The 27,911-nt window shown below is 40.6% G+C and overlaps 1 protein-coding gene and 1 long non-coding RNA gene across 7 annotated transcripts in view; one reads left to right on the top strand and one right to left on the bottom strand.

Annotated features, from left to right (window-relative positions):
• LOC310685405 overlaps nt 1-27,911 on the bottom strand; it is a 29,031-nt gene continuing 1,120 nt past the window's right edge. Inside the window, exons 3-8 of one of the 2 annotated variants that reach the window (XR_014515198.1) lie at nt 26,953-27,067; nt 23,245-23,316; nt 21,697-21,785; nt 14,235-14,276; nt 4,351-4,433; nt 1-116 (exon numbers count right to left, since the gene is read on the bottom strand). This is a non-coding gene — a long non-coding RNA (uncharacterized lncRNA). The remainder of the gene's footprint in view (nt 117-4,350; nt 4,434-14,234; nt 14,277-21,696; nt 21,786-23,244; nt 23,317-26,952; nt 27,068-27,911) is intronic. The other variant, XR_014515199.1, reaches the window with a different exon arrangement.
• Nucleotides 20-27,881, top strand: ASB5 (ankyrin repeat and SOCS box containing 5). 5 transcript variants are annotated; one of them, XM_083457531.1, is made up of 8 exons: nt 20-149; nt 1,680-1,973; nt 20,135-20,214; nt 21,398-21,505; nt 21,861-22,011; nt 22,109-22,243; nt 25,662-25,853; nt 26,955-27,881. In XM_083457531.1, the coding sequence occupies exons 2-8, from the start codon at nt 1,778-1,780 to the stop codon at nt 27,080-27,082; spliced, it is 990 nt and encodes a 329-aa protein (XP_083313657.1). In that variant the 5' UTR covers nt 20-149; nt 1,680-1,777; the 3' UTR covers nt 27,083-27,881. The 5 variants fall into 5 exon arrangements, with proteins under 5 accessions (XP_083313657.1, XP_083313656.1, XP_083313660.1 ...); XM_083457530.1 differs by lacking the exon at nt 20-149 and having other exon boundaries at nt 1,636-1,973; XM_083457534.1 differs by lacking the exons at nt 20-149; nt 1,680-1,973 and adding an exon at nt 8,311-8,513.

Genomic DNA, 27,911 nt, shown 5'->3' with positions numbered 1-27,911 from the left:
CTGCAAACAGCTGTCAGATAAGAGATGGATTGGTGTACTGGCTGGCGATATCACAAAGGCACTGAAGCTGCCACCCACCTCTGCGGCTCTGAAGTGGCTCACCCTAGATGCAATTCCTGGAGAAAGAGATATGAAAGGCTCACTTTGGGGTCAGTGGTTGTAGATTACTCAAGCACGGAATATTATTTATCTTTCCTAAAGCTTTTAAACAAGCAATACTACTTCTGCGCACACTACTGAAGAGGACAGGCTCACATTAGCGTTGCACACTCCACTTCTCCAAGCACTGAAGTGTAGGAGCACAGCACTTACCAAGATTTAGAAGGCAACTGCAGAGTTATTGGCATTTTATGTTTGAGGGTGGGCTTTTTGTGTTTTTTTACACAAATATACAGGTTGAAGCTAGGTGGAGGTACAGCTTAAACATTCCAACAGACAATCAGAGTTCACTGTTTCCACATCAGATCTTTAAGAATACACCCAGCACCACAAAATGCTGTTAATTCAGACTCCAAGAAATTGGGTACAGTATCTCTGTTTCCCCCCAAACCATAGTTTGTCTTCACAAGCTGGCTATTTCTTGCACAGAATCCAAATGATTCTCCAGTTACTTCCTAGGCCATTTATCTGTAATATCCCTAACAAAGGAGATACTTGCCAGGGCCATCCTGTCTAAACCCCAAAGCTTCAAACCCTAGAAAGCTGGAATAGCTATCAGGCAAACATGACTCTGTTTCTTTTAAACAGGGGTGACCTGGTGGAGGAGAGAGTCTAGTCTTTTGCATCACGCCTTAGTTTCTCAATCCCCTTTTTAAAAACAAAAACCCCAAAACAATCATTTTCCCTGCAGGGCAGCTTTCTCTTTGAAAGTCTGCTTAAATTTGCATATATATATATTTGCATATACAAATTTGTATCATGTGTTTGTGTCCCAAGTGTTTTAAGAACTTGATGACACCTCTGCTTTCAAGACCATATTAGTATTTGAGAATGTGTACATTAGTAGAAATCTGAAACACAGCCTTAGTTGCACAAGCTCATATTAAATGGTATTTCAAGCAAAGCCATTGGTGTTTAAACATACATCCAAACTGTTAAACAACATTCATTATAACAGGCATAGACAAATGTATCCAAAATTGCATCAGCTTTCTTCCCTTTCAGGGATCTGTCCTAGGCACAGCCTAGTTAACACACCAAGCCCTTTTTCCTGGCTTGGCTTTCCATTTCATTCTAATTAAACAGAACTCATCCTTTTAAAATAAATATGTTGAGAAAATGTAAGAACATCACTATAATAAAAGATCCAACAAAAGTGTGTATGTGTGTTTATCACGTTTTGAGGGAGGGTGACAATCTTCTTTCAGATTGATAGCAGGTGGTTAAAATTGTGGAGTAAAACAAGAACAAGTTGTAAATCATACCGTTTGACAACTATTCTTCAGATGTAAAACTGATGTGATTATACACAATAGATATGTGAGCTGTGGAACGAAGCTACTGTTTTAGTATGGAGTGTCATATTCAAAGTGTTTGAAACTGTTTATATGTGTTCTTCTCCAGCTGAAATACCATCACACTAGCAGGAGCTCAAGTGAACTCAGTGCTATGTACAGTATAAATAATCCCCATATTTTGAGCTGCAAGCATCATGACCAGCTGATATTTTTTTTCCTCAGCACCAGCTGTTCCCTAGGAGTGTCTGGCTGGAGCCATACTATCTTACCGACATATTTCGGAGCTGTATCTAAACACTGACAAAGCCTCTTGTGCAGCAATGACTGTCGTAGAGGAAAATCGTCCTTTTGCCCAACAACTATCCAATGTCTACTTCACGATACTTTCACTTTTCTGCTTTAAGCTTTTTGTGAAAATCAGCCTCGCAATACTCAGCCATTTCTATATTGTAAAAGGGAACCGTAAAGAGGCAGCAAGAATAGCTGCTGAGTTTTATGGACTTCCTCAAGAACAAGGTACGCTTTTGTTTCCTTTATCACCTTTGTCATTTCTTGTTATTGAGCTGCTAACTTATAAAAAGTCTTTTCTTTAAGCAAACTAATCTGTAATTTTCCATAATCTTTAGGCAACTTGTTACTGACCAGATTTTCCCACTTTATTTTCCCACTGAATAGTATTTCATAGAATCAGAATTGTAAAGTTGGAAGGGACCATGAGAGTTGTCTAGCCCTTGCAATGCAGGAATCTGTCGCCCAACATGAGGCTTGAACCCATTACCCTGAGATTAAAAGTTTCATGTTCTACCAACTGAGCTATAGGCTGTTTTATGATTACCTTTAAAGCAGATTCAATCTAACATGAGTAAAATGTTAAAATAGTAAATTAAAATTGTGAAATTAATCTTCATTTGCTCTGGTTCTGTTTTTATCAAATGGAGGAAGGAAAATGCCTATAAAGTACTGGCTGACATTCATAATGCTTGCATAGGGTAACTACAGCTCCTTGTTTACCAAGATTATTTGTGCCAGAACACTATCCAACTTTTAATGCAAAACTATAATATAGAGTGGAACCTAATTCTTAATATTTTTGAAGATAGTAGTAAAATCCATTTTTCATCTGGTTTATAAAATTTCAAACATTTATATTATGAAGATGCGATATTTTTTGAAAATGTCTTCAAAAAAGTATATATATGTCACAAGCTAAACATATAAAGAGCTCACTTTTCTTAGGCTTCAGCATTCAGCAATTCACTCCTAAGTAATATGCAACTGCGGTCTATATGTGTAAGCGGCGGCTACACTGTACCATTTGTGTGTTGTTAGCCAGCTTTGAGTTCTTTAGACTCAAAATCCCAGAAGTATGTGTGTCAAAGGAGGCCATCAATTCTAAACAAATGGGTACGGGATTTTACATTATGAGATTTATGATCACTTGATTCTTTGGTGCAGCCAGGTTTAAAGATTTCGAGTTCTGCCCATGATATTGCAGGGGCCAGAGGTGTTGCTGGTGCCAAGGATTGTCCAAGTCCAGGAAGGATTCTTATCTGGCGGCAAGGCCTGAAGTAATCATTTGGCATCCCTTGACCCAGCCAATTATTAACACAATCCTGCAACCAGTGGCGGAGCTTCATGCTCCGGCATCAGGGGGCGGAGAGCAGGTGGGGGCGGGGCTGGTGCGCATCCCAGGGGCGTGGCACACTGCCTGCAGGGGCGTGGTGCCCAGTCCAGGCAGGGAGGGCAGCCACTATGGCACCCCACCGGGATCGCGCTGCCGGGGGTGGTGCGCTCCCCCCACACTACTCTTCCTCTGCCAGTGCCTGCAACTGCCTCCTCCCTACAAACTGCTTGTGATATTTAATTATCAATTGGGAATCGTTTAATGCCAATTCACAGGTTGTTGTCCCAGCTATCATGGACCCAAATACTATGTTTGAAGAAAGAAGTTAATTTTCAATGTGGTGTATTTCCTCATGAGTATATGCAGGGGTGCAGAATGTCTCCATCCATGACACTAATACATCCATGAGCCTCTCTTGTATTTGTCCCATGTATAAATATTGTTATTGCAGTGTATTTAAATGCAATGTAGTTCTACAAAAAATAGGTTTGCAACATAAACTAATGTAAATATAAGTCAATTTAAATATCAAATGCTTAAAAATGCTCTTAACAGGAAATGACAGCTAGAGATTTGAAGAAAGTTTCCCATTTATTTAAAACATTTTTATACCACCCTTCATCATATCAGATTTTAAGGTGTCGTATATCATAAAACAGTGTAATTATCAAATAAGTAAGATTTCAGAAAAACAACAACCCAGAACATAAGCCTCATACTGTTTTAAAACTGAGCTGAATGCAGATGGGATACTATTTAATGAGATATATTATACTTCATTTCCCTGTAATTGAGTATTTTCTCTTTCTCTGAGGTGACATTGCCACATGTTTGCTTCCAATGGAGTGCTTCTGAAACGCATCCTATTAAGAGTACATATTGTATGGAAGCTGGTCTTCCAAGTTTAGTTTTATGGGAAAGCTTTTTCCAGTGCCAGCCTATGGGAATGGCTGTCACAATGGCTAATTCTAATGCATGTCTTCATGGGAATCATTCCAAAAACACTCGCTTGGAGCGACTGGAAGAGATTCTAGACATAAAATATAGCAACAACTAACATTAGGAAATTAGATGGGATGGGTATGTGTTAAAGTGCTAAGAGTATTTCCTTTGATAGAAATGAATGGCTAGAAGTTAGATACATTCCCAACAGCATTATCAAATCAGGAAGGAATTTTTCCCCAGGTTACTCTGAAGGTTTCTGTTTCCCTTGTGGTTCAAAATACACCCTCAACAGAATGAATCATCCTTATTTTAGGCAATACTTACAACATTGCTTTGGACACAAAAGAGGTTAAGTTGATTGAATTGTTGCAAGGATCTAAGTGCAGTTCTTCCAAACAACACTCCAGCTGCAATTAAGATTATAGATATTATGATTTGCGTGGTAAGGGGGAAAGTATTATGTTATTTTCCTCTTTCTAGTACATGCATGGGGAACCTCTACACTGGGCATTCTCCTTGGATGACTCCCTAGGTTGGGAGTTGGGGGTTTGCAGATATAGGCAATCCCTGATTTGCACAGAGGTTGTATTCCAGATCATCATGCGTGGTGGCAGAGCGTGTTTAAGCCTACCCCATTACGCACACTTTTCCTGCCACTTCCGGGTTCATGGTGGTGCGCATGTGCATGGTCATATGTGCTTTGAACATGCGCAAAATGGTCATTTACTATTGCATGTCAAAATATATACCTTTTGTGCAGAGTGGAGATAAAACTCCCATAATACAGTGGCTGATGACTCTCCACAACAATGACCTTATGTGAATGTATCAAAGGAGCCATCCCCATGGAATTTAGCAGGGGTTACTTCTGAGTAATGTATAATTACTGTGACATAAACCCACACAAGAAATTGTGGGTTAATGGCAGGGACCCCCCCCCCTTCCTAAGCAAAGGTTGATTTGCACAGAAGTAAACCTCATTGAGTTCAATAAGACTTATACCCAGGTAATTGTACACAGGGTTGCAACCTACATCACCCATCTCCTTTATTAGTCATACCTATGAATTGTCCCCATAAGCTCTGGAAATTCCATAGAAGCTCATATTTCTTGATGTGTTATCTGAAGAGGTTGATGGCATTCATACAGTTAGGAATGATAAGTAATGTTTTCCTACTACCCTGTTTAACAATTGCAACTGATAATGTCACTCAACAACAGTTGTTGGGCGAGGAAAAATAGTACAAGATGTTTTCTCAGCTCACATTCCAGATAGATCATAGTTCTATTAATAAAAACTATATAGGAACATCCTAGCTTTCTAGGTATAATAGAGCTCTAGTGGTCATGAAAGGAATATGGCACACGGTACCCAACATATAAAAACAGTAGGATTTAGCATTTTATTTTTCTTAAGCTGTGTAGTTAACAGTTGAGCACTGTGGTTTTACATGAGCTCTTTTCTTAAAAAACATGTCCACCAAATGAATAATACACAGAGATTTGTTGAGATATTATAATGAGTTGAAAAAATGGTTTAAAATAACATCCCCCCAAACCCAGAAGCATTCTGTCAGGGAACTGCCATCGGAGCGGGAGGCGGTGAGGGGGCTCCCGGACGATGGTGGAGAGGGTCCTAGTAGGAGGAGGGATAGCCCATCCGCTGGGGAAGGTAATCAGCGTAACATCAGTGGAGAAGGGGAGGAGATAGAGGAATCGGAGAGGTGGCTCCAGGACTCTTCGCAGGAGACCAGGGAGAGGGGACAAGTGCTCCTTTGCCCACACCCACCCTGCGCAGAAAGCTTTCGCGCAGGCAACGGGGGAGGAGACTGGGCGTCAAACAGCTTTTATGTGGGAAGCGGTTTAAGAAACGCCCACTGACGGATTCTGCCAGCGACTGAGGCAGCCACGGAATAGATGCTGTCCTGTCAGAAAGGGTTCAACCATGCAGCCTAGCCATGAGTAAAGACAACTTACGCACAAGCAATCCCTAGAACCATTACACATTCCTTTTAGGAATGGTGCACATGGAGGTTCCCAGAAGTCGGGGGTGGGGTGGGGAATTATGTATGCAACTGCAGCAGCTCAGATTTTGTTAGCCCAAAAATGGAGGGTGGGAGAGGTCCCTAAGAAGGAGGAATAGCAACTTAAAATGATGAAATATAAGGGTTAGCATACCTAACCAGCAGAATAAGAGAACAAGAAGATCGAGTCTACAAAGAGGAATGGAAAATCTTGGTAGAATATTTGGGAAATAATTGTAAACAAGTGAAAACGCTAGCAGGATTAAGGTAAATTCAACAGCATAAAAAGATGAGGTAATATGAAAAGAGGGATGGAATTAAATGGTTGTAATGGTTGTAACAGAATATGCAGTAATAATGGGAAAATTAACCATGAAAAGAAAAGAACCATGGAAAGAGAGGAAGAGAAGTCAACGAATGTATTATTATAATAGTGGGTATTTAATGGTGGAAAATGTATAATTGAAAATTTCAATAAAAATATCTTTTAAAAAAGAGATTTGTTGAGGTATAATGAGTTAGTTGCATTCATATGGATGGTTGGGGTTACCACTTTCCCCATTTGAAGTGGACTTTCCCTTGTCAAGATCTTGAACTTGTGGATAAAGACATAAAATCTCTTAATATGTGCATCCCTAATGTAGTATTCATGCAGGGCTGCTTTCTCCCTTCCTTACTCTGACTTACTGTGCATTTTTGTAGGCATGGATTCTATTGCATATGCTGCATAGAGGGTCAAGGCCTTCTGACCGTGTAATGTCTAGGGCCATCAATTCCTGAAAGATAACGCTTTAGTACCTGGGAGGGTCCTGGGGCAAAGCCTGACAGGTAAAGCAGCTATGTGCCATACTTTACAGAGGGCAGTCTTCTCTCTGAAGGTTTTCTGGTCCAAGACCAGTTTAACATTAAATAACCATAAGGGAAAGCAGGAACCCTGAAGTTCCCTATCAACAATTAGCACCTGGACAGCAGACTGAACAGACAGGCCACCTAGTCAGTCTTTCTCATTATAGTGAGATGAATTGTATTTCTTTTTAAATTATATTAAATCATTCTGAATCTGCATCTATAAATACAAATTAGCATATGAAAAACACAAGCAAATATTTACTATTGTCCTTTTTCAGGTGATATATCCTCTTTTTGGCAATATGCAAATCACATTCTTGCTGGCAGTCTCAAAGGACAGTAGCTGGGGTAGAGCCCTGTACTCATGGGCAGAAGACAAGTGAAAACACTGTGTAATCTAGGTATAGACCTGTTCCATGTGTTTACTTGTTCCCTGCCACCAAACAATACATTCATCCATGATATCAAGCCATCATCATATATCATTCTTACACAATCCAGATTCCAACGGTGTCACAAAGGAAAAACTAAAATTCCATTTATAACTCAAGCAGATGAATCTAATGTTCACAATAAACCGCACCCACAATGCACTTGCATGCAACAAATTATTAAAAATTAATTAATTGCCTTCTAGAAAACACAGAAGCTGAGATACTTTCTGGTCTTTTTTCAGATTATGGCAAAGAACTCAAAATCTATGCAAAGCAGATCTCTTTCCTTCTTTTTCCCATGCAGGTTTGCATCCTCCCTTTCATATATGCTCATTCATCCATTCTGTCTCACAGACAGACCATAATCTCTCTTTCACATGTACATGTAGACACACACACACACACACGCCCTTCCCCATAGTCTGTATCTGGTAGCTGTTGCTGCTTTGTTCAGCAGTAGTTATGTGAGATGGCTCCTTTCATTCATGTAGGAGGTCTGAGGATCTGTGTGCTAAGATAGGGGCTGGATCTGCTAAACCATCCAACTAAGACAGAGAGCAGGCATGTGGCAAGAGGTTGACTGGTTCAGTGAAGCTGAATGGGCTAGCCCAGTTGTTCCTTCTGGCCTTTACTGTCCATCATTTTTATCCTCCCCCTCCCCAATAAAATCCAGAGTGAATGAGAAGTAAAACAATCAACCTGACACTCACCACCACTCACAATAGGGAAGGAGAGCGGTTCAAAGTATGGCATAAGCCATACCATTGATTGCGTGCCAAGGCCCCATGAACCGCAGTTTCCACACAGACAAGTGGATTTTGGCTTATGGGTTTGAATAGGCCACAACTTTATCAGTTATAGATGTGAGTGGTTTGGCTTAGGCATTGGGTGAAGCCAGACTATATATTGACTCCTGCCCATCTGCCGGGAGACCAGCTAAGGGTAAAGCACCAATAGGGGGAGGCCTAGGACTTGAATGGCCCCTGGCCGTGCTGCGGTTTAAATTTCCTGTGGCCACGCCTACAGCTAGCACTGATTCGTCAGCGGGGCTGCCCCTGGGCAGAGCCCCACCCAGCGCTGATGACATAGCTGGGCAGTGACAATGAAGGGGTCAATCTCTGCCCCCAGCCGGATCACTGCGGAGCCCGATGCCTGGCCACAATGCCGCCCACCAGAAAAGGTAAGCAGACTTTTGAACACCTTTCTCATCAAATACTTTCAGCTTTTCTATCTCCCAGAATAAGCATGTTCCTGCACACGTATGCAGAATTTAAAATGAATGAATAAAAGACGCCATTAAAAAAAAATCTGGTTGAAAAAAGCAGCAATGAGAATGAGGCCGGAGAAAAGGGGGGCTGAGAGAGGGGCCAGAAAGGGGAGAAAATGTAAAGCAGGCATAGGCAAACTCAGCCCTCCAGATGTTTTGGGACTACAATTCCCATCATCCCTAGCTAAAAGGACCAGTCGTCAGGGATGATGGGTGTTGTAGTCCCCAAAACATCTGGAGGGCCGAGTTTGCCTATGCCTGATGTAAAGGTTCAAGATCTGCGATTTGGCCCCCAGGTGCAAGTGTCCCACTCCCCACCTTAATCTATCCTGTAGACAACACTAGATTTGCTAATATTTATGGCCGGAATCATAAATGCATTGGCACCTAGAAAAGCTTAAGTTAGTTAAACAGGACCACAAGATAAGTAGCTTCTTTTACTGGGGATACCACTACTGTAATAAGATCATTACTCTGGTTAATCTGTGTTGTAACTTTATCCCAGATTAGTCTCTTCTGTTTGCTTGTTCATGAAGATTTTATTCCAGCACTACAAGGAGGTTATTTAGTGCCATGCCAAAAGAGTATTTGCTCTGGTTTACTAACGTTTACAGTTTATGCTCCTGTTTGGGTCAATGCATGAGAAGGTAGTTTAATAGCTCTTTACAACTGTTACTAATGCTTAGTCCTTTCCCCCATAAATTGTGGCTGGGGAAACCCAGCCAGATGAGCAGAGTATAAATAATAAAATCATCAACATTATTATATCTCACAATGTTATCATTTTTATTTATTAAATGTGTATACTGCTCTTCATCTGAAGATCACAGGGTGGTTCACAACCCAAAAAGAGAACACGGAATACATAATAAAACAAAAATAAGAGCAAACGAATAACGCCCCCCAACACGTTTAAAAGGCCAAAATATTAATCAGCAACCTGACCACCAAATTCTGCACCAGCTGAAGTTTCTGAAGAATCTTCAGAGGTAGCTCCACATATATGCGTTATAACTTAGAGGTTACCTGAGCATAGATGACAGAAGTTAGGCTATCCCAGTTCAGATAGGGTCACAAGTGGGCCATCTTCTTAAGCTCTGTGCCACTGAGGCCACCTGAACCTCAAAAGACAGCAAAGGATCCAGGAGTACCCCTAAGCTTCACTCCTTCAGAGGGAGTGTAACCCCATCTAGAGCATGCAACCTCCTTTCCATCCAGTCTAGGGAACTGCCCACTAACAGTGCCTCAGTGTTATCTGGATTGAGCTTCAGTTTGTTGGCTTTCATCCAGTCCATTGCCAAGGCAAGAAAAGGTCCAGCAAATCCACTGCCACACCTGCAGATGGAAAGGAGAAATAGAGCTACGTGTCACCAGCATATTGCTGACCACGTACTCCAACACACCTGATAAGCTTACTTAGCGGTTTCATGTAGATGTTGAACAGCATAGGGGATAAAACTGAACCCAAGGAACCCCACATTGAAGGCTCCACAGAGCTGAGGAGCACTCCCCAAGCATCACTCTCTGGAAACGACCATCCAAGGAGGACCAGAACCACCGCCAAGCGGTGGTACTCAGCCCTAACTCAGACAGCAACTCCACAAGGATAACATGGTCAATGGTATGAAAAGCCACTGAGAGGTCGAGAAAAAATAATAGGGACACATTTCCCCTGTCTCTCTCCCAGCAGTGATTATCATATAGGGTGACCAAAGTAGTTTCTGTGCCGAAACCGGGCTGAAACCCCGATTGAAGGATCTAGAAAATCTGTTTCCTCCAAAAGCACCTAGATCTGGTTACAACCTCCACTCAAGAACCTTGCCCATTACAATATTAATATTTCAGTTTTGCAGTAAAAACTTGAAAATACTCTGCCCATTGCAAAATGGCCAAAAATTGCTTTATAAATTAATTTGCAAAATGCTTTACAGTTGTTATTATGCTTGCTTTCAAAACATTTCTGGGTGACAGATCCCTACTGTGCCCTCCCCCCCCCCTTTACAAATGGAGAACCAACATAAGCAGGGAAGTCTGTCTTTCTAGGACAAGTGTAAGCGAGGGGGAGGAATCAAACACCCTCTTCCATTTTAACTCGTGTAAACAGACCCAGGCTGCAGCTAAGCTGATTCTTTCTTGTTTTATAAATAGAACATGCCAATGCAATCCTTTCCTTCCCTCACTCTAGCTGCCCGTCCTGCTAGTAAATATTGCAGGATGGTGTAGTAGCTATTTTACTGCAAGTACAACCAGACAGCTTGTGAGAAAATGACAAGGAGGGCCGAGAGCAGTTAGCACTTTGTGGACATTCCAGAGGGAAGAGCATCTGCATTAATGACACGCAGGCTTTGGCAGGAGGGAAGAGAACGTTAAAATCATGTCCACAAACACTGCAGTTCAGAGGAGCTGCACTAAACAGAATCTCTCAAAGAGAAGCCTAGAATGCATAGGGGAGTGTTCTGCGAAACGAAAAGCTAGCTGGGGTATTCTCACCAGTCAAGGTCAGTACAGCAATCATTTCAACAAGCCGATGGAGGCTCCAGAATTTTCTAATGTGAACCATTTTTGCAACATCAATTTTATATCGTGACTGTTTTCCTAAATTAAATATTTCAATGTAAATACTCATTTGTGTTAGTGTATTACCATAGAAAGATATAGACAGCTTTAATCTAGTTTTCTTTTAGTGTGAAATTAGCTACAGCATGTTTTGTCTGAGGTATGCTTTTGCAGATGTTGAAGTCACATTCAATATACAGCAAACCAAATGCCAGTGTTGCTAAGTACCAGGGACTGTTTACAGATCTGAAGGGCTGGAGTGACCTTATATGTAAATTGTAAATATACATGGGGAGGTAAACAAGGCAGGAGACCTTGGAAGAACTACATGTGACATGCAAATACTGCAGATATTAGTTAATATTATATAATCTGTCTGTGTGCGCCTGCATTCAGAAGCACTGTGATGCATACAAAATAAGTTTGCAATAACTATGAAAGGAGCTGTGAAATTTGTTATAAGTTCCTGTCATTTGTATGCTACCAAAAATCAAAAAACCTGGGTCCCCTCCACCTGAGTATCAGTTTATTTCTGGATTGGGTTCCACTTTGGAATCATTATTGAAATATATAGATTCATTTATTAGAGATTTGGTTCCAGCTTAGGGTCAAACTAGATGTGATGCTAACTAACCACAACCCAGAATTCTGGGCTTGGAACCCCCCCCCCCCTTAAAAAAACAACAGCTGCCATGGAGGCTCTGATTCAGATTTGGGTTGTGGCACAGAGGAGAAGGTTTTTACCCATTTTCTCCATGCCAATTTCCCTGCCCCCAGGTGTTACTAGTCATGGGCAGAACAATCCTACCTGGAGTCTGAGGGGAAGGGAGGAATGTTGTGACAGATCTATCACCACATCCGAAGCCCCATCAGATTGTGCAAACCATGGTGGAATGTGGGGAGCAGGTAACTTCACAATTTCCCCCTTCACTAGCCTAGGATCAGGCACATCAGGGATCTATGGGTCTTTGGATCCAGTGGGTGTATTCTGCATTTTACCACCAGTGGTAGCTTTCCATCCTCTAACATTGCAATGCCCCCACAACTTGTGGCACTACTATCCACGGGTAAAGGGAAGTGCCAGTCATACTATTTATCATGAGACCACTAGGCTGGGACATACCACAGCTTTCCCAATTGGAACGGGTCTCAACTGCAGCAAATTAAGGCATAAACGCCTGTTGGAAAACTGCCAAAGGCAGCCTCCACAGAGGCAAATAAGTCCATTTTGCAATGCCTCGTGAATGTGTTAGAAGCCCAGGTAGCTGCCCTACATTTTTCTAACAATGGAGCAATTTGTAGAAAAGGCGGCTGTGGTTGCTGCAGACGTGGTAGAATGGGATGTTAAATTAACTGAATGGGGTAATTTAAGAGTATCATATTGATACACACCCTAATCCATCTAGGCAAAGTGGATGAGACTTTCCCCCTACATAGATATAAACAGGGTGTTTATGTATTTTATCCTAGCAATATACACATTTAGTGCTCCACAAACATCCAGTGAGTGCCAAGCCTTTTCCAACAGATGGGATATATTATCTATAAGAGGATATCTATGTAAGATAATATAGGTTTAAAATAAACAAACAAGCCTAATTCTTGTAGTTGATGCATTACCAGATTCAAAAGGTCAAATTCAACAACATTTTGCATTCTGGAGTTTAATAATCTGAAACTCATATTAAGATGATCATTTTAAGGCACCAGGCAAAATCCAATGTTAGTCACACTCAGAGCAGATCCTTTGGTATGTAATGCACAGTGGCTGCTTTCAGATACCACATACTTCAACCCTCCAGTTGTTGTATGGAGGACTGGGAAGAAGAACATGCCTCCTTCCTTCCCATTTCCTCACCAAGCCAAGTTTGCAAAATACAATTGACAATCTTCATTTGGAGGAATCACCTCTAGTTTGCTGGTTCAGACATCAATAAGAGTATGTTTTGACAAGCCAGAATGTGCTACATTAGGCTAGATGTGTCAGAGGAGGGGGTTGTGTGCACAGAACAAAATCCTGATCCAAACCACATAGACTGTGAGATCAGAGCATGTGGCATATGAATGCTGTCAGAATACCTTGGTGTTAGACTCCTTTTGAAAGAAATTATGTAGGAGGAGTAGGAAATACACCTAAACAGCAGTACTGTAAGAAAAAGGTAAAGGACCCCTGACAGTTAAGTTCAGTCGCAGACGACTCTGGGGTTGCGGGGCTCATCTCACTTTATAGGCCGAGGGAGCCAGCGTTTGTCCGCAGATGGTTTTTCCGGGTCATGTGGCCAGCATGACTAAGCCACATCTTGTGCAACGGAATACTGAAACCAGAGCAGCATACAGAAACGCCGTTTACCTTCCTACCAGAGAGGTACCTATTTATCTACTTGCACCTCTCTCTTTTTGGCGTGCTTTTGAACTGCTAGGTTGGCAGGAGCTGGAACCGAGCAACGGGAGCTCACCCTGTTGTGGGCATTTGAACCACCAACCTTCTGATCAGCAAGCCCAAAAGGCTGAGTAGCAGTGGCAGAGCTTCATGTTCCAGCACTGGGGGGCGGAGAGTAGATGGGAGCGGGGCTGGAGTGCATCCTGGGGGTGGGGCGCACATCCTGGGGTGGGGTGCATAGCCTGCGGGGGCGTGGTGCCCAGCACGGGTGGGGGGGCAGCCACGGTGGCACCCTGCCTGGATCGCGCTGCCAGGGGCAGGGCACTCCTCCACCACTCCTCTTCCTCCGCCATTGCTCAGTGGTTTAGACCACAGTGCCACACGCATCCCTGCAGTACTGTAGAAGGAGCAATTTAACCCTTTCTCTTGTGATATTTTCCCCTCCCATGCAATTCACTTTCCCCGCGAGTCTGTTGTATCAGCAGGCACAGCTGAATGTCGTTCTTGCAGAAAATTTGGTCTCTTTTCAGCAGTCCACACCCTTTTAAGTCAACCCAACCTTTATACCTGTTTGTACTAACATACAGCATTTATATGTTTATATGACACAAATTATTTTTAAGCACCATCAACTTAAACGGTTCGCTTAAACACATGCTTAAATCCCTCCAATGTAAATAAATGTAAATTGAACATACTTAGCTTTTCAGTGCTTCACAGAGTAGATCAAGCTTATACTTCTAGTCAGAGGAAGAGGAATGATACAGGTATGTCACTTAAAACTTGTCAGTTTAAACAAGGAGCGCTGCAGATATCATTTGCTATTAATATAACTGCCATTTTGTTAAAGGGTAGAATTTGAATCTTTAGAAGGCATTATTATAGCTTTGAATTTTATTGGCGACAGATTACAAGTTTGTTTCTGTATAAATCCATTAACCAGCCCACTTCAGTAGGTTAAAATACATGAGACACCAGAGATTCATGGCCATCATATCTCCCAACAAATCTTTAAACACTAGCTGATGTCCTGGAGCAGCAGCGTTGAGAAAACAGGATTCAATCATCCTCCTAGTCTGGATTTCCTGATCAAAAACATCTCCCCAAACTTCACAGGGTGGCAGATAGAGGTCCCTGCATTTTTCTTTTGCTACAAAGCTAATAGCCACTCAATGGGGTACAATTTAGGTTGAGAAAACTGTGCAGAAAGTTTAAGCATCACTCCCTCAAATTCAAATTTGAGCCCTCAGCCAATATTTTAAGTTAAGAATAGAAACAATGGGAGATATGACTACAGATCTGTCACATCCTGTGGAGCTTGGCTTTATTGCTCATGGTTAAGATGGCAGATTCAAAAAACCTAAATGGATTGGCATGTGTCAGTGGAAAGATTGGCATGTGAGCATTAGGATATTCATAGAACCAATTATCTATTATTATAATCATACATAATAAATATTAAAATAGTAATGGTGCTATTTATCTGATTACTTGCAAGTATTTCAATGCATATTTAGGCTGCAGTTTCTAGAAAGAAGTCCCATTAGGCCTGTCTTCTGAATAGACCTGTATACTTTTATGCACTATATATCTTGTACAATATATTTTACATTTTCTAGATCTCTCAAGCTCCTTTCACCTTCAAATTAATTAGGGTACTTTTTAAAGCTCTGTATAAGATAAATACAACGCCAATTCCTACTGATTTTGTTGGAAAAGGCAAGCATGTGCTTGTCTCTTTCCAACAGAAATAAATTGGTTTTAAAAGTACTTCTCTTTGCTAGATCATGTCTGTTGTCATGGTGAAAAGGAAAGATGAGAGGAGATATTCATAATAAACATGTGGTATATCTTTAATTTTGGACAGTTTGATTAGAATTTCACATGCTGAGATTATAAGGAGCATTGTGCAATAACTTTAACATGGCTCCTGAATGGGGGAAAGGTATATGGGAACAGGAAACAGCCTTGCAGTCTTCCATCTAGTTCTGAATAGTCTACTACGTACACTCAAAGGCAGTAGCTCTCCAGGGTATCAGACTGGAGTCCTTCCCAGTCCTGCCTGAAAATGCCAGGGATTCAATTTGAGACTTTCTGTCCACAAAGCAAGGACTCTACCGCTGAATTAATACAGCCCCTGCTCTCCCTGCTGCAGATGGGCAAATGCTTGCTAACGAGGAAAAATTATTTCTGTTTCTCTCAAATCTTAGGTATTGTTGTCCCCATAGCCTTCCCTTACAAATTCCTTACCCATCACTTCTGGGTCCATTAAGCTTAGCAACCCTCTCACCTTAAGGAAGCATCAACATCCTCACACAGTTCCTGCTGGGCTGCCAATCATTCACCCACATTTTTGAGGACAACTGCAGCATGGGGGTAAACAGGCCATGCCTACAAAAGCCCATCTTGTATCAGTGTAAATGGAGATGGAATGTCTCTACCGACAAGATCTCATATGCACCTACTCGACTGCTTCGATCAGCAGAATTGGCACTGTTACAAGTGCCACATAATACCGATTTTCACATTTGTAAGAACTCAGTCTTTTAGTGTGGCAGCACCTACACTTTGGAATTCCATGCCTATTGAAATCAGGCAGGCGCCTTTGAGAAGGGCCCTCTAAAAATATTTTTGTTTGGTTAAGCCAACCCAGATATTTAGAAAGTTGTTGCAGGTTTTAATCTGTTTTTAGTTTATTGTTACTTTAACCTTTCTAAAGTCTTGATTTATTGTTGTTAATTCTTCTTATTGAATTTTGTTGTTGTTTTTTTTGTAAACCACTTTGAGATTTTTTCCCAATCAAACTATATAAATTTCATATAAATATGAAATAAATAAAATAAATAAATAAATAAAAGCTGATCTTACATGTTGGGCTTCCCTTCTAGCATGGCTAATTAATGAGAACCATATAATCCTATAATATATTAACTTAGGTCTTCCACAATACCTGCTTTTGCCAAATTGTGCATAAAACTAATTGTCTTATAATGTCATGTAGATGGGTCATATATAGGGGTCATGTAGATAAACTTTTTATTATATATAAATATCTATGGATATGACAGGTAACAGCTCATATAGACTATGTTTGGCATAATTTATTAGACAAAGCTTCATTTGATTTTTGATTCAGACCCATTGGAAACAATCCATATTCATAATGAAAATGATACTTTTTTATTACACGTTTAACTTGTAAAATGACTTGCAGCTTTTATTACATTTGCTCCCACAACAATCCTGTGAGGCAGATTACAATTCTTCCTATTGAGCTGAAGCTAAGAAATTGTTTTCCTGAAAACCACCTGATCAATTTATAGTGGATGTTTTGATTTGAATCCAGACCCAATTCTACAACACGTTATCTATTACAAAATGAAACAACAATTATACTTTATTTAAGCCATGCATTATTATATTTAAACTATGAATTATTTCATGTACTGTGTTTCTATGGAGCAACGAAAGCTGGCTTATTCCTAAACTCAGGGCTTTGGATATCTGTTTACTGCAGAGGCTTTACAGGTGAAAGTTCATATTATAATGAGTGCAGAGCTCCTTCTAAAATGGCTGAAGTGTATTAATAGGCAGCAGCAAAAGGAAGAGTTTTATTTCCTTGTTTAACATGAGCCGGATTTATAATTGCGATTGGCTGGAAATGCCATGGGGAGATGGAGATTTAGGTACTGTATACATTTCTAAATCATTCTTTGTACTTGACTGTTCGTTATAATTCTTAGCCTTATCTCTGCAGTATTACAGAACTGTATACTCCAGTAAATTAGATACCAGCTGGCTTGGAATGCAGAGTCTAAATATAACTTGAAGTAGTTTGCACTTCAGTCAGAGAGAAAAGAATCATAGGGAGATTGTTTTTGAATAAGGAGTATTTTTGCAACTGCCTTTCTAAAAGGTATATTTTTTATTTGAGACAGCTGGGTACCCAATCCCATCTCCATTACAAAAAAATGGGAAAGCTATGAGAGCAGAAGGTCACTGAAAAACATGCAACAATTCTCTAAAATAAATATTCATAGTGTATACCAGTAGTCTTATTACAATCTGCAAGTCTGTCTGCAGTAGGTAAAGGTACCCCTGCCCGTACGGGCCAGTCTTGACAGACTCTAGGGTTGTGCGCCCATCTCACTCAAAGAGGCCAAGGGCCAGCGCTGTCCGAAGACACTTCCGGGTCACGTGGCCAGCATGACATCGCTGCTCTGGCGAGCCAGAGCCGCACACGGAAACGCCGTTTACCTTCCCGCTAGTAAGCGGTCCCTATTTATCTACTTGCACCCAGGGGTGCTTTCGAACTGCTAGGTTGGCAGGCGCTGGGACCGAACAGCGGGAGCGCACCCCGCCGCAGGGATTCGAACTGCCGACCTTTCGATCGGCAAGCCCTAGGCACTGAGGCTTTAACCCACAGTGCCACCCGCGTCCCGTCTGCAGTAGAACCAACCACAAAAAGTCACTACCAGCCAAGACAAGTTGCTGAGTTTCATACACTCCAACGTAGCCAGGAAGGAAACCCAATGACCCTATTTTTCCCTTTGAGAGTGGCTTTTAAAAATGTTATTAGTGTGCTCAAGAGCACTTCAGGTTTCATTATCATTTCCATAATAATCTTTAGAAGTTAGCTGCCTTGGAGGGAGGGAGATGCTTCTTGACTAGTGCATTTATACATATGTATACACAGAGACGCAAAACTCCAGTGGACTACTTCCTTCCAAACCACCCAAACAGATAATAACAGGGGTGGGGAACCAGTGGTTCTCAACATGTTGCAGGACTTCAACACCCATCAACCCTAATCACTGATCATGCTGTCTGGAAATTTTGGAAGGAGGCACTCCAATAACCTTTGGAGGGCCACTGATTTCCTTCCTCTGTTCTTTAAGAACTAGATCCAGTTTAAGACAAAACACCCTCTTAAACTGAAATAGGGATGTTAACATGTACAGAAGAGTGTTTCCATTTTCACCCAGGAATGTTGCAGTGTACACCCTGATGTGAACAGTAGTGGGCAGCGATACCCTGAATGCTTGGTGCAAAGCAAGACTTGGGTTATTTTCCAGCACCACGGGAAAAATAAAATCGCGTCACTGCGGCAATGAAATGTGCAGACATTTTTCTGCATAGCACAAGTGAACACATGTAAAAAGAGGCACAGGATTAGATAGCAGATGTAGCATAGATAAGGATAAATATGATTTGTAGAACGGCAACTGCAATGCTGGATTCAGATTTTTTAAAAAATCTGTGAAGTTAGCATCTGGGATCGTTTCCTTATCCAAAGTTCAAAATGCTAGAGAGATGTTAATAAGGTACTTTATATGCTTGCTACCATTTCCCAGTGCAGCAGATCTTAACAAAGTCTTAGGGCGGCAGCTCAATTTGGCAGTAAAACAAATTGGAACAAGAGAGAGAGGAATTCTCTGCAGTGAGGATGCGTCAGTGTGGTTGTAAACAGCAGCCGCTAATAATTTGTTGCAAGAAGAGCAACATTTTCTTCTTGTTTTGTGATTGTCGGATATAGATATTGATTAGGATTTTTAAAGTGCTGATTGCTTTTCTAGCATAAACGAAAGGTGGATTTAGGATAACTTACATAAATTGTACCAGGATACCCATGTACCTCAGAAGAGACCTGTTCAATGCAATGGGTGGTCACCAGAGTTCTCATGTTAACTTTTGGCAACGTTTTTGTTATCATCATATGAATACCATATTTGGGTCCTATATTAAGGTGGACCCTACATTTTGCTGTTGAAATTGCTTACTTTCTGCAGCATCCTAGAACTGCAAAACAAAGCACTATTTCTGCAAGGCAGAGCAAAGAATTGCAATCTCCATCTGGAAGCAACCCTGGATTATAGATATTTCAAGCCACCTTCTGACTAGTCAACTTGCATTTCCATTCTAATGTGTTAACACTCAAGAAAGTCCCATTGATCTCAATAAGACTTGTTCTCAATTAACTGTGTGCTAGGGATGGGGGAAATTAGATTTAGCTTCCTTTGCAAGTGAAGCTTGCATCTGGTGCCTTTTACATTTGGCACCAATTGCAAACCCCTAGGATTGCTTCCACTCAGGATATCTCACTTGAGAACTCTGCCAAAAATGGGTTTGAAAACCCCAGAACCCCCAAGTGCAGCTGATCCCAACAGGAGTTGTGCTGACTGATAGCACCTTTTGGAAGGGATCTTCTTTTGCATTCTGGCTGCAAAGGAGGAAAGGAAAGAATTAGGAGCAGACACTGAGTGCACTCCCATTTCTTTCCTATGAAGCTGGGTCACCCAACATCATGGTCAAAGTGGCCTATGGGTTGGTGGTGAAGGAAGTGGCCAGATCCTGTTCCCTATTTTCAGGTGGGACCGTGTGAATATTTTTTTATTTTATTTTATCATCTTTTTCTACATTTACAAAATAATTAATTTAATATTTAAACTGAAGGATGGGGTTTATATTTAAATAGGAATTATGTAGGATTGGGGTTGTCTAAATGTAAAATTGATCATCAGTTTATTATTTTATATGAATTAAAACATATCCATTTTTTTGTAATTTAAACTATATGGTGGTATTTATTGTTCCACAGGTTCTTGGGCAGATCGCTCACCACTGCATGATGCAGCAAGTCAGGGACGCCTCCTTTCTCTGAAAACTTTAATCGCACAGGTAAAAATGTTAAAGTATTTCAGTCACAGTGTGTTTCCCCTCCCGCATTCTTTGTTATAATCCAGTGTCTTAATATGAAAATTACTGACATTCAGCACTAGCAGGTAAAAGATAGCTAAACAGCAAAATTGGAAATTACAAAAAATCTCCATCCAATCTTATTAACTGCTCTAATGTATAAATCCCACTATCAACCCACTTCTTCCACCAGTAGAATTAATTTAGCATGAGCATATGGGTCAAAGTATAACAAGACATAAACCACATCTCCCAGCTGCTGAGATTGCAGGTGGAAATAATCCTTCCCTTTTTATATACATAGATCCTAATGCCATCAATCCACATGGAGTGCCAACTATATCAGGTGGTATTTACCACTAGTCCTACTTAGAATATATCCACTGAAATGAATGATTAATCTGTGCGGGATTTAGGTTGTATTCCACAATCACCTTCATGATTACGCATGTAGGGGTATTTGCCAAAAAAAGAGGCTTGCCAATAGCTTGTATGAGATAAGAAGGCAAGCCTTAACATATAAATTAGGACCTGGGAAATCAAAACTTCCAGTATTTACAACTGCACCTTCTAATATGAAAAACTAGGTGGAGAGGCCCTAGGAATAAGGTTTGGAGCTAGTACCAGCCCTAACTGTAGCATTTTATAGCTATATATCAGGGAGAGGCATTCTAGAAAATGGAAAAGTGAACAGTATCTTTTCCCCTCCTTTCCTTCTCTCTGTATAAAGTAGTGAGGGAACTTTTTAAACTTCACAGCTTGCAGCTTCCCAAGCCATCCCAAGCCAGGAAAGTTACTGTAACTACTCCAGTCAGTTTATAACACTGTTTTCTCTAAAACATTTGTTTGGATTAACAATTTAAAAATTTTCAAAATATTTTTGGTGGGCTTTACGAATGGAAGGAGAGGGGAGGCAATATTTGCAGACCCCAGAATCCACCCAAAATTAGGAGCTGTTGAACCCCAGAGCTGGGTGGGAGGTGGTAAAAATTACTAATGGAAGTGTCTGCTGGGTCAAAAACCCTTCTGTGAGCACGAGGGGGCACCAATTAGATTTCACCCTTTGATTTTAGACCTTATGCTGGCTAAGTAAAGTATATTTTGCCTATAATATTCTGTCACTTGGACAAACTGGCTTACAGCGGTTAGTTCTTTTCCTGTTTAGGGATACAATGTAAATGCTCTGACCATTGATCAAGTGACTCCACTACACGAAGCATGCCTAGGAGATCACGTAGGATGTGCAAGAATTCTTCTTGAAGCAGGAGCAAATGCAAGTATTGTTTTCTAAATAAAATGATTTTCTTCTGTATGTAAGAACATAAGAATACCCTGCTGTAGATCTTGCACTTATATTAATGTACTGTATGTATATTGTGGCTGGAAGACTCTTAGGGGGCATTCAATGCTTTCAATGGCAAATTTTACTGAACATCATTACAAGGTGGTATACAAGTTTCCTACCTCTGTTCCTTTCTTATCATCTGCATGTTGCCAACTCTTTCATTCTCCTGATTTTTCATCGTTTGAGGGGGGAGGAGGGGGGAGACAACCTATATTCCCAAAGCAGAAATATAATATGTAAACAAGTATTTTAGTTCTACTCATAGCAATATCCAATACTTTAGGTGAATGCTACAACAATTGATGGAGTGACACCCTTATTCAATGCATGTTCAAGAGGAAGTGCATCTTGCGTAGAGCTTCTACTGGAGTATGGTGCCAAAGCTCAGTGGGAGACATGCCTCCCTTCTCCAACTCACGAAGCAGCTAGCAGAGGTAAGAAAAGAGACTAGCTGAATGAATCAAAAACTACATCAGACATTGTAAATCCAATTCCTAGTATGAGAGATGAATTGCACTCTCTTTTCACTAGGTCATAGTGACTGTCTAGAACTGCTGATCTCTCGGGGCATAGATGTTGACCAAGATATTCCTCACCTGGGAACACCTCTATACGTGGCTTGCATTTCACAGCAGAAACAATGTGTACACAAGCTACTGCATTCAGGTACATAAGGTTAATTAATATATTTTTACTTTGCTTCTTAAACTGGACCAGAGTTTCACTGTAATGCATAGTGTATTGTATTGCTATGAATGACCTAGTACATTTGATCTGATCACCTTGTTTTGCTACCTTATCTGCTAGGGTGCAAGTGTAAACATTCAAATGTACACATATCCTAACACATGCATTTTCCTAAAAGGATAATCTTGAGGTCATCTTTCTTGAGATATTTACTGGAGATGATTGTGTGTGCACAGACAGAATTACATTGATTTTTATAACCGTGCAAAATTTGAGGGATTTAGTGTGGACCATCCTAGTCTGCTTGCTCTGAGGAGCCAACAATAGGCACACCACAGTTTATTTTAAAATGAGTAAAGGTTTAAAGATGACAACATGCCAATGTAAAACAAATAAATAGCAGCAAAAACAGCTTTGTGACTTGAAATGCCACTACAGAAAAGTACAGAAAATAATAGGTTAATAATGCATAAACATGTGAGCCCAGCCACATGTTGCCAGGAACATTTACTTAATTGATGTTACAGAGACAGAAGGAAAGGAATAGAGATTTATCTAACAGTTTTTAAAGACACAGCCTTGCTATGTGGAAAGGGAAAGTCCCAGGGAGTAGAAAAGGTTACAGTCGTACTTTGGAAGTCAAACGGAATCAGTTCTGGAAATCTGTTTGAATTACAAAACGTTCGGACACTAAAGTGCACCTTCTAATTGGCTGCAGGAAGCTCTTGCAGCCAATCAGAAGCCGCAGTAGCCCCGTCGGACATTCAGCTTCCAAAAATAGTTTGCAAACAGGAACAGTCACTTCTGGGTTTGCGGCGTTCGGGAGCCAAAATGTTCGAGAACTAAGCTGTTTGAAAACCAAGGTACAATTGTATATGTAAAATAGCAGTTTTTTTGTCTCATGAGAGCCAGGTTGGAGTTAGACTGGAGGAAATACAAGTCACAGAGAAGAGTGCTAAGGTTGAGATTGTTGTTGTTACCTGTCCCAGTGAGAAAGGAATAAGATGGTAATGCTCCAGCTTCTGGAATTCTTGTTATGACAAGAAGGAACCCTGTTAAAGACAGCAAAACATTCCCCTTTAGTAAGATACTGGCTGGTACCTCTCTGTAAAGGGTCCTGACTAATTCCAAAAGCAAACTAACAAACATGGATTGGAGACAAGGAAGCATGGAGCAGGTAGAGGTAAGGACACAACCTAGCTAAAGCCTAAATGAATGAAAGAAGCAGCACACTTCCACATACCAGGACAGGAGTAGTGCATCTTAGAAAATATTGACGTGGAGCAGCCTCCCAATAAAATGAACAAGTTGGGGGATGCCATGTGCACCCAGTTATTGGGGGGGGGGGGGAGAGAGAGAGAAAAATCTTCTTACTGCCAAACCCTGAATGCAAAAGGAGCTTTTCACATAAGGCTTGGACTTGTTGACTACCGTTTAGCAGCAAAGTACATGAGTGAACAATTCTTAGGACATCCAAGGCTACATTTCCTGTTGACAAAGAAGGGGGTGAGCGTTGACATTCTTAAGAAATGTAAATGGAATATTCTTGCCCCGATGACCTCAGTTTGTTAACAATGTGCCTCCACCTTGCGAAAAAGAGAATGGACTTGGATTTCTCCAGATGGGCAAAAGGATTAGTTAATTTAATTAGGACATGTTATGCTTTCCAGTTGATAATCATTTATTCTCAGTGGGTTTTGTGTGGTTTTTTTTTTGCTGAATTAAGGGTATGTTGCATTAGATTAGATCCTGGATTCTGGAATTAATTGGGTCATGGCACAACCTCTTGCTTATGACTAGCATGTGCTGGAATTATTGTTGACTCATACACAGACTGGGCCTTTCCTTGTCCATCACAAGGATAACCTTATGGTCCAGAGCAGAGTCAAATTATACATATAATTTTGGGTCATGTATAGAATTCCAACTGAACCAAGACGATTAGTAAAAATTTGTTTAGCTAAAATCATGACGCACCCACAATAATTACATTAAGTGTCATTTGCTCCTTCTTCTCACTTACCGTACTTACATTGTATTTATTTTAAACAACCTGGTTTTAAGATGAATATCTTAATCTAGAGCCAATTAATTTAAAATTCTCTAGGAATAGGAATATACAATATCCATAACTAGCCTGCATTATATGCACTATATAGGATATTTCAAATGATGACAATTCAGATTTGCATTCATTTAAAGATTGAGTTCCATCTTCAGCAAATCTCAGAAGTCACACTGATCTTTTATAATGTGAGGATGACAACAACAGCATCCACATCACATAGCTGAAAGTAAGCCTGTGGTATCCCCTTTCTCACCTTGTCTTCCAGACTCTTAATTATTCTTGTTGCCCACTCCCAGGTCATTGCCAACTTGTCTTCAACTTGGGGCATAAAACCGGAAGAGATTATAAACAAATGAGGACTAAGCACTGTTTAGAGTAATGTTATTGTTTATTGAGCCTTGGAAACAATTTTCTCTTAACACAAATAAAAGCATTTTAATTTCATAGCCTATTGTCTCAAGCAGTTGATATCCCTGCCAACTTTTTATAATCAGATTTCATGTGAAAGGGTGCCTGGGAATGGTAATGGATTGGATGACTGCCAATAAACTGAAATTCAATCCTGATAGGACAAAGACTTGGTGAGGGGGTTTGGCCTGTTCTGGGTAGGCTCATACTCCCTTCTGAAGCATTAGTTTCAAAGTATGAGAATGCTATTAGATCTGGTGCTTTCTATGCAAATTTAAATAGCCTTGGTGGCACAAAGCACCTTTAGACCAGGCATAGGCAACCTTGGCCCTCCAGATGTTTTGGGACTACAACTCCCATGATCCTTAGCTAACAGGACCAGTGGTCAGGGATGATGGGAATTGTAGTCCCAAAACATCTGGAAGGCCGAGGTTGCCTATGCCTGCTTTAGACAGCTAAAGTTGGTGCACCAGCTATGGCCTGTCAAAAATAATCCAGAATTATTCGTGCCAGTATTGGATTATTGTCATGTGTTATACAAGGATCTAAACTTGAAGACAATTCCAAAACCACAGTTAGCACAAAATATATCTGCTATGCTACTTACTTGGAGCACCTTTTGCCAGTCATTAATCTTCATGATTACTCCCAAATAATTTCTGGAGGGTTTTACTCATTCCTAGCTAAGTATACACTACAATCCATTATCCTTAACAGATATAGGGAATATACAACAAAACTAAGAAAATTGTTGACAGCCTTAGCAATACTTTTATATAAAGTATTTGGTTCCAGTGTTTAGAATAAGAATCTAATTTTTGAGAACAAGAATTTAGACATTGTGATTTGGCTTTGATTTAATTAATATAAATTCCTCATTAATTAATATATATTCCTATTTTTCCTGTTCTAAATCTATAGGTGCTAATGTACAGAAAGGAAAGTTTTTGGAAACTCCACTACATGCAGCTGCAAAGCAGTCTAGTGCTGAAATAGCAAATGTACTTCTTGAGTTTGGGGCAGACATAAATGCCAAAAATACAGAATTTGAACGACCTGTAGATGTAGCTACTCCACGGAGTCTGGTGGAAACAGTATTGCTTCTACAAGAAGGTAAAGGGGATATGTTTATATCAGAGTAGTAACCAAGACTTGAAAATTTGGATTTGGCACTTTTAGGGGAGAGCTATGTATAATTTCTGGAAACAGTGAGTACCAGAGCAAATGACAGCAACAACCGAATAAAACTAATTGCCATAAATTTGAAGGGACAGTGATATCCCCCATTTTGGAAAACATGATTAGAACAGAAATCCCACCCCCACAGCCATTGAAACGGTATACCTGCATTTGGGGGGGGGGGCATTTCCATTCTAATCAAGGATGAGGAGGAAAGTGATAAGCTCCTCCTGAATAATTGCATCCATTATAAAACATCTTCACATCTGTAAGACAGGCATTGCCAATGTAGCACCCGCAAGTGGGAGGTGCCCACCAGTACCTCCTATGGCACCTGTGAAAGGTTTGCCTTTAAATGTGAACCAAATTGAAGTTCTCTCCCATTCTGAGTCAAGAAGCTGCTGATATACTGAGAACTGCTGCGGGGGTTAGAGAGGTGCACTTGGCTGCTGACCATAGCTTCTTTTATACAGTTTTAACAAAAGACCCTCAATACCTCCTCTGTAAGTAAGATATGTTAGGAGAGTTTGCAGCTTGGGGAATTAGATTGGAAAGATCACTTACCGTTTCTGGAGTTCAAAGGCTTTATTTATGCAGGAAGTAGAGATGACAGAGAGAGAGAGAGAGAGAGAGAGAGAGAGAGAGAGAGTGCAGACATATTGTCTCAACAAGTCGGGAGAGAAGCAAAATGGCTCAGCTTTTAGAGGGGAAGTTATCTTAGAGTCTACTAGCAAGTAACAGTGCCCTCGTGGTTTGTAGTAACACATGAAATATTTATGTTTTTTAATGTTATGCTAGTCAACTGTGAGTTTAGGCATACCATAGAACAACTTTTGTCAACCTGGTGACCTCCAGATTTTTGGATTGCAGCTCCCATCATCCCCAGCCCGGGGCTGTTGAGAAATTTAAGTTAAAATATCTGGAGGGTACCAGGTTCCCAAAGGCTTCCATTGTAGGTTGTAATATAATTAACACATTGCAAATTATTGAAGTAGTGAATTGCCACAATTTCTTTTTCTTTTTATCTACTTACAGCTACTCCATGTTCTCTTTGCCAACTGTGTCGGCTACGTATCCGAAACTACATAGGAAAAGCCAGGTTGCATCTTATACCGCAGCTCCAGTTGCCAACCATGTTGAAAGAGTTCCTGCAGTATAGATAAAGTAGTGACTAATTTTTCAAAACTTGAAAAAAAAGCAGCCAAGTATTTTACTATATGTTTCATGTGAAAAACTGTTGAGATGGGGAAGGGAGGGCATAAACCAACATTTACTTACTAATATATATCTCACAACTGAAGCTACATTATAATCCAGTGATATTTGGGATTCCTTGAGCAACCTGATGGAGAGGGGCTAATATAATTAAATAAAATAGAATTTGCTAATACTCTTGAAATTTGCTGTACACTTTAATGTAGTGTTCACTGATCAGCCACTTCATTTAATACTACCTTTCTTTAGGGGTTTTTGTGGGGACTGTTCCTCACATAGCGGATGTGCAGGAATATGCAGGGATTCCAGGGTCATCCAGCTATTTTGTCAGTTACAGCATTTCCCAGCCCCCTGTGTATTATTGCTAAGGGAGTTTGTCCATTTAAATGCTGTCGCTCTCTCAGAATCTGCTGTACTCTTCATTCATTGGAGGAGGGGGGATGAAGCTAGAGAAGAAGATGGGAGCTGCAGTTGTCAGGAGCAACAGCCTTTTCAGTGGACTGGAGGCTGGAGTGGCAATGAAGGTGTACTGTAATCCAAAAACTCTCACAGAATGTTGTGTAAGTGAGTGTTGTGCAATGCTCAAGACCTGTACATGTGTTTAAGATCTTTTGTTCACTGGCACAGATGAATTATTGTTTGGTTTTGTTATATTCTGGTTCAAGGTGTCTTGTTCTGTGTGTATCTAGAACAATGGGGTGTTAGATGCACTCTATAAATATATATACATATTGAAAGACAATAAAACAGGTGTCTTTTTTTCCTGCTGTCCCTGCA

The sequence above is a fragment of the Podarcis tiliguerta genome, assembly GCF_965153285.1.
Source record: "Podarcis tiliguerta genome assembly, chromosome: 9".
Taxonomy (NCBI): domain Eukaryota; kingdom Metazoa; phylum Chordata; class Lepidosauria; order Squamata; family Lacertidae; genus Podarcis; species Podarcis tiliguerta.
This window is presented reverse-complemented; position numbering and strand designations above follow the sequence as displayed.

Bases quoted from the DNA above. Each gene is read 5' to 3' on its own strand.
- ASB5 (XM_083457531.1), top strand. From the start codon at position 1,778: ATGACTGTCGTAGAGGAAAATCGTCCTTTTGCCCAACAACTATCCAAT. The intron at 20,215-21,397 runs GTAAAAATGTTA...TTTCCTGTTTAG, and splicing joins TGAAAACTTTAATCGCACAG to GGATACAATGTAAATGCTCT. The intron at 22,244-25,661 runs GTACATAAGGTT...CTAAATCTATAG, and splicing joins ACACAAGCTACTGCATTCAG to GTGCTAATGTACAGAAAGGA.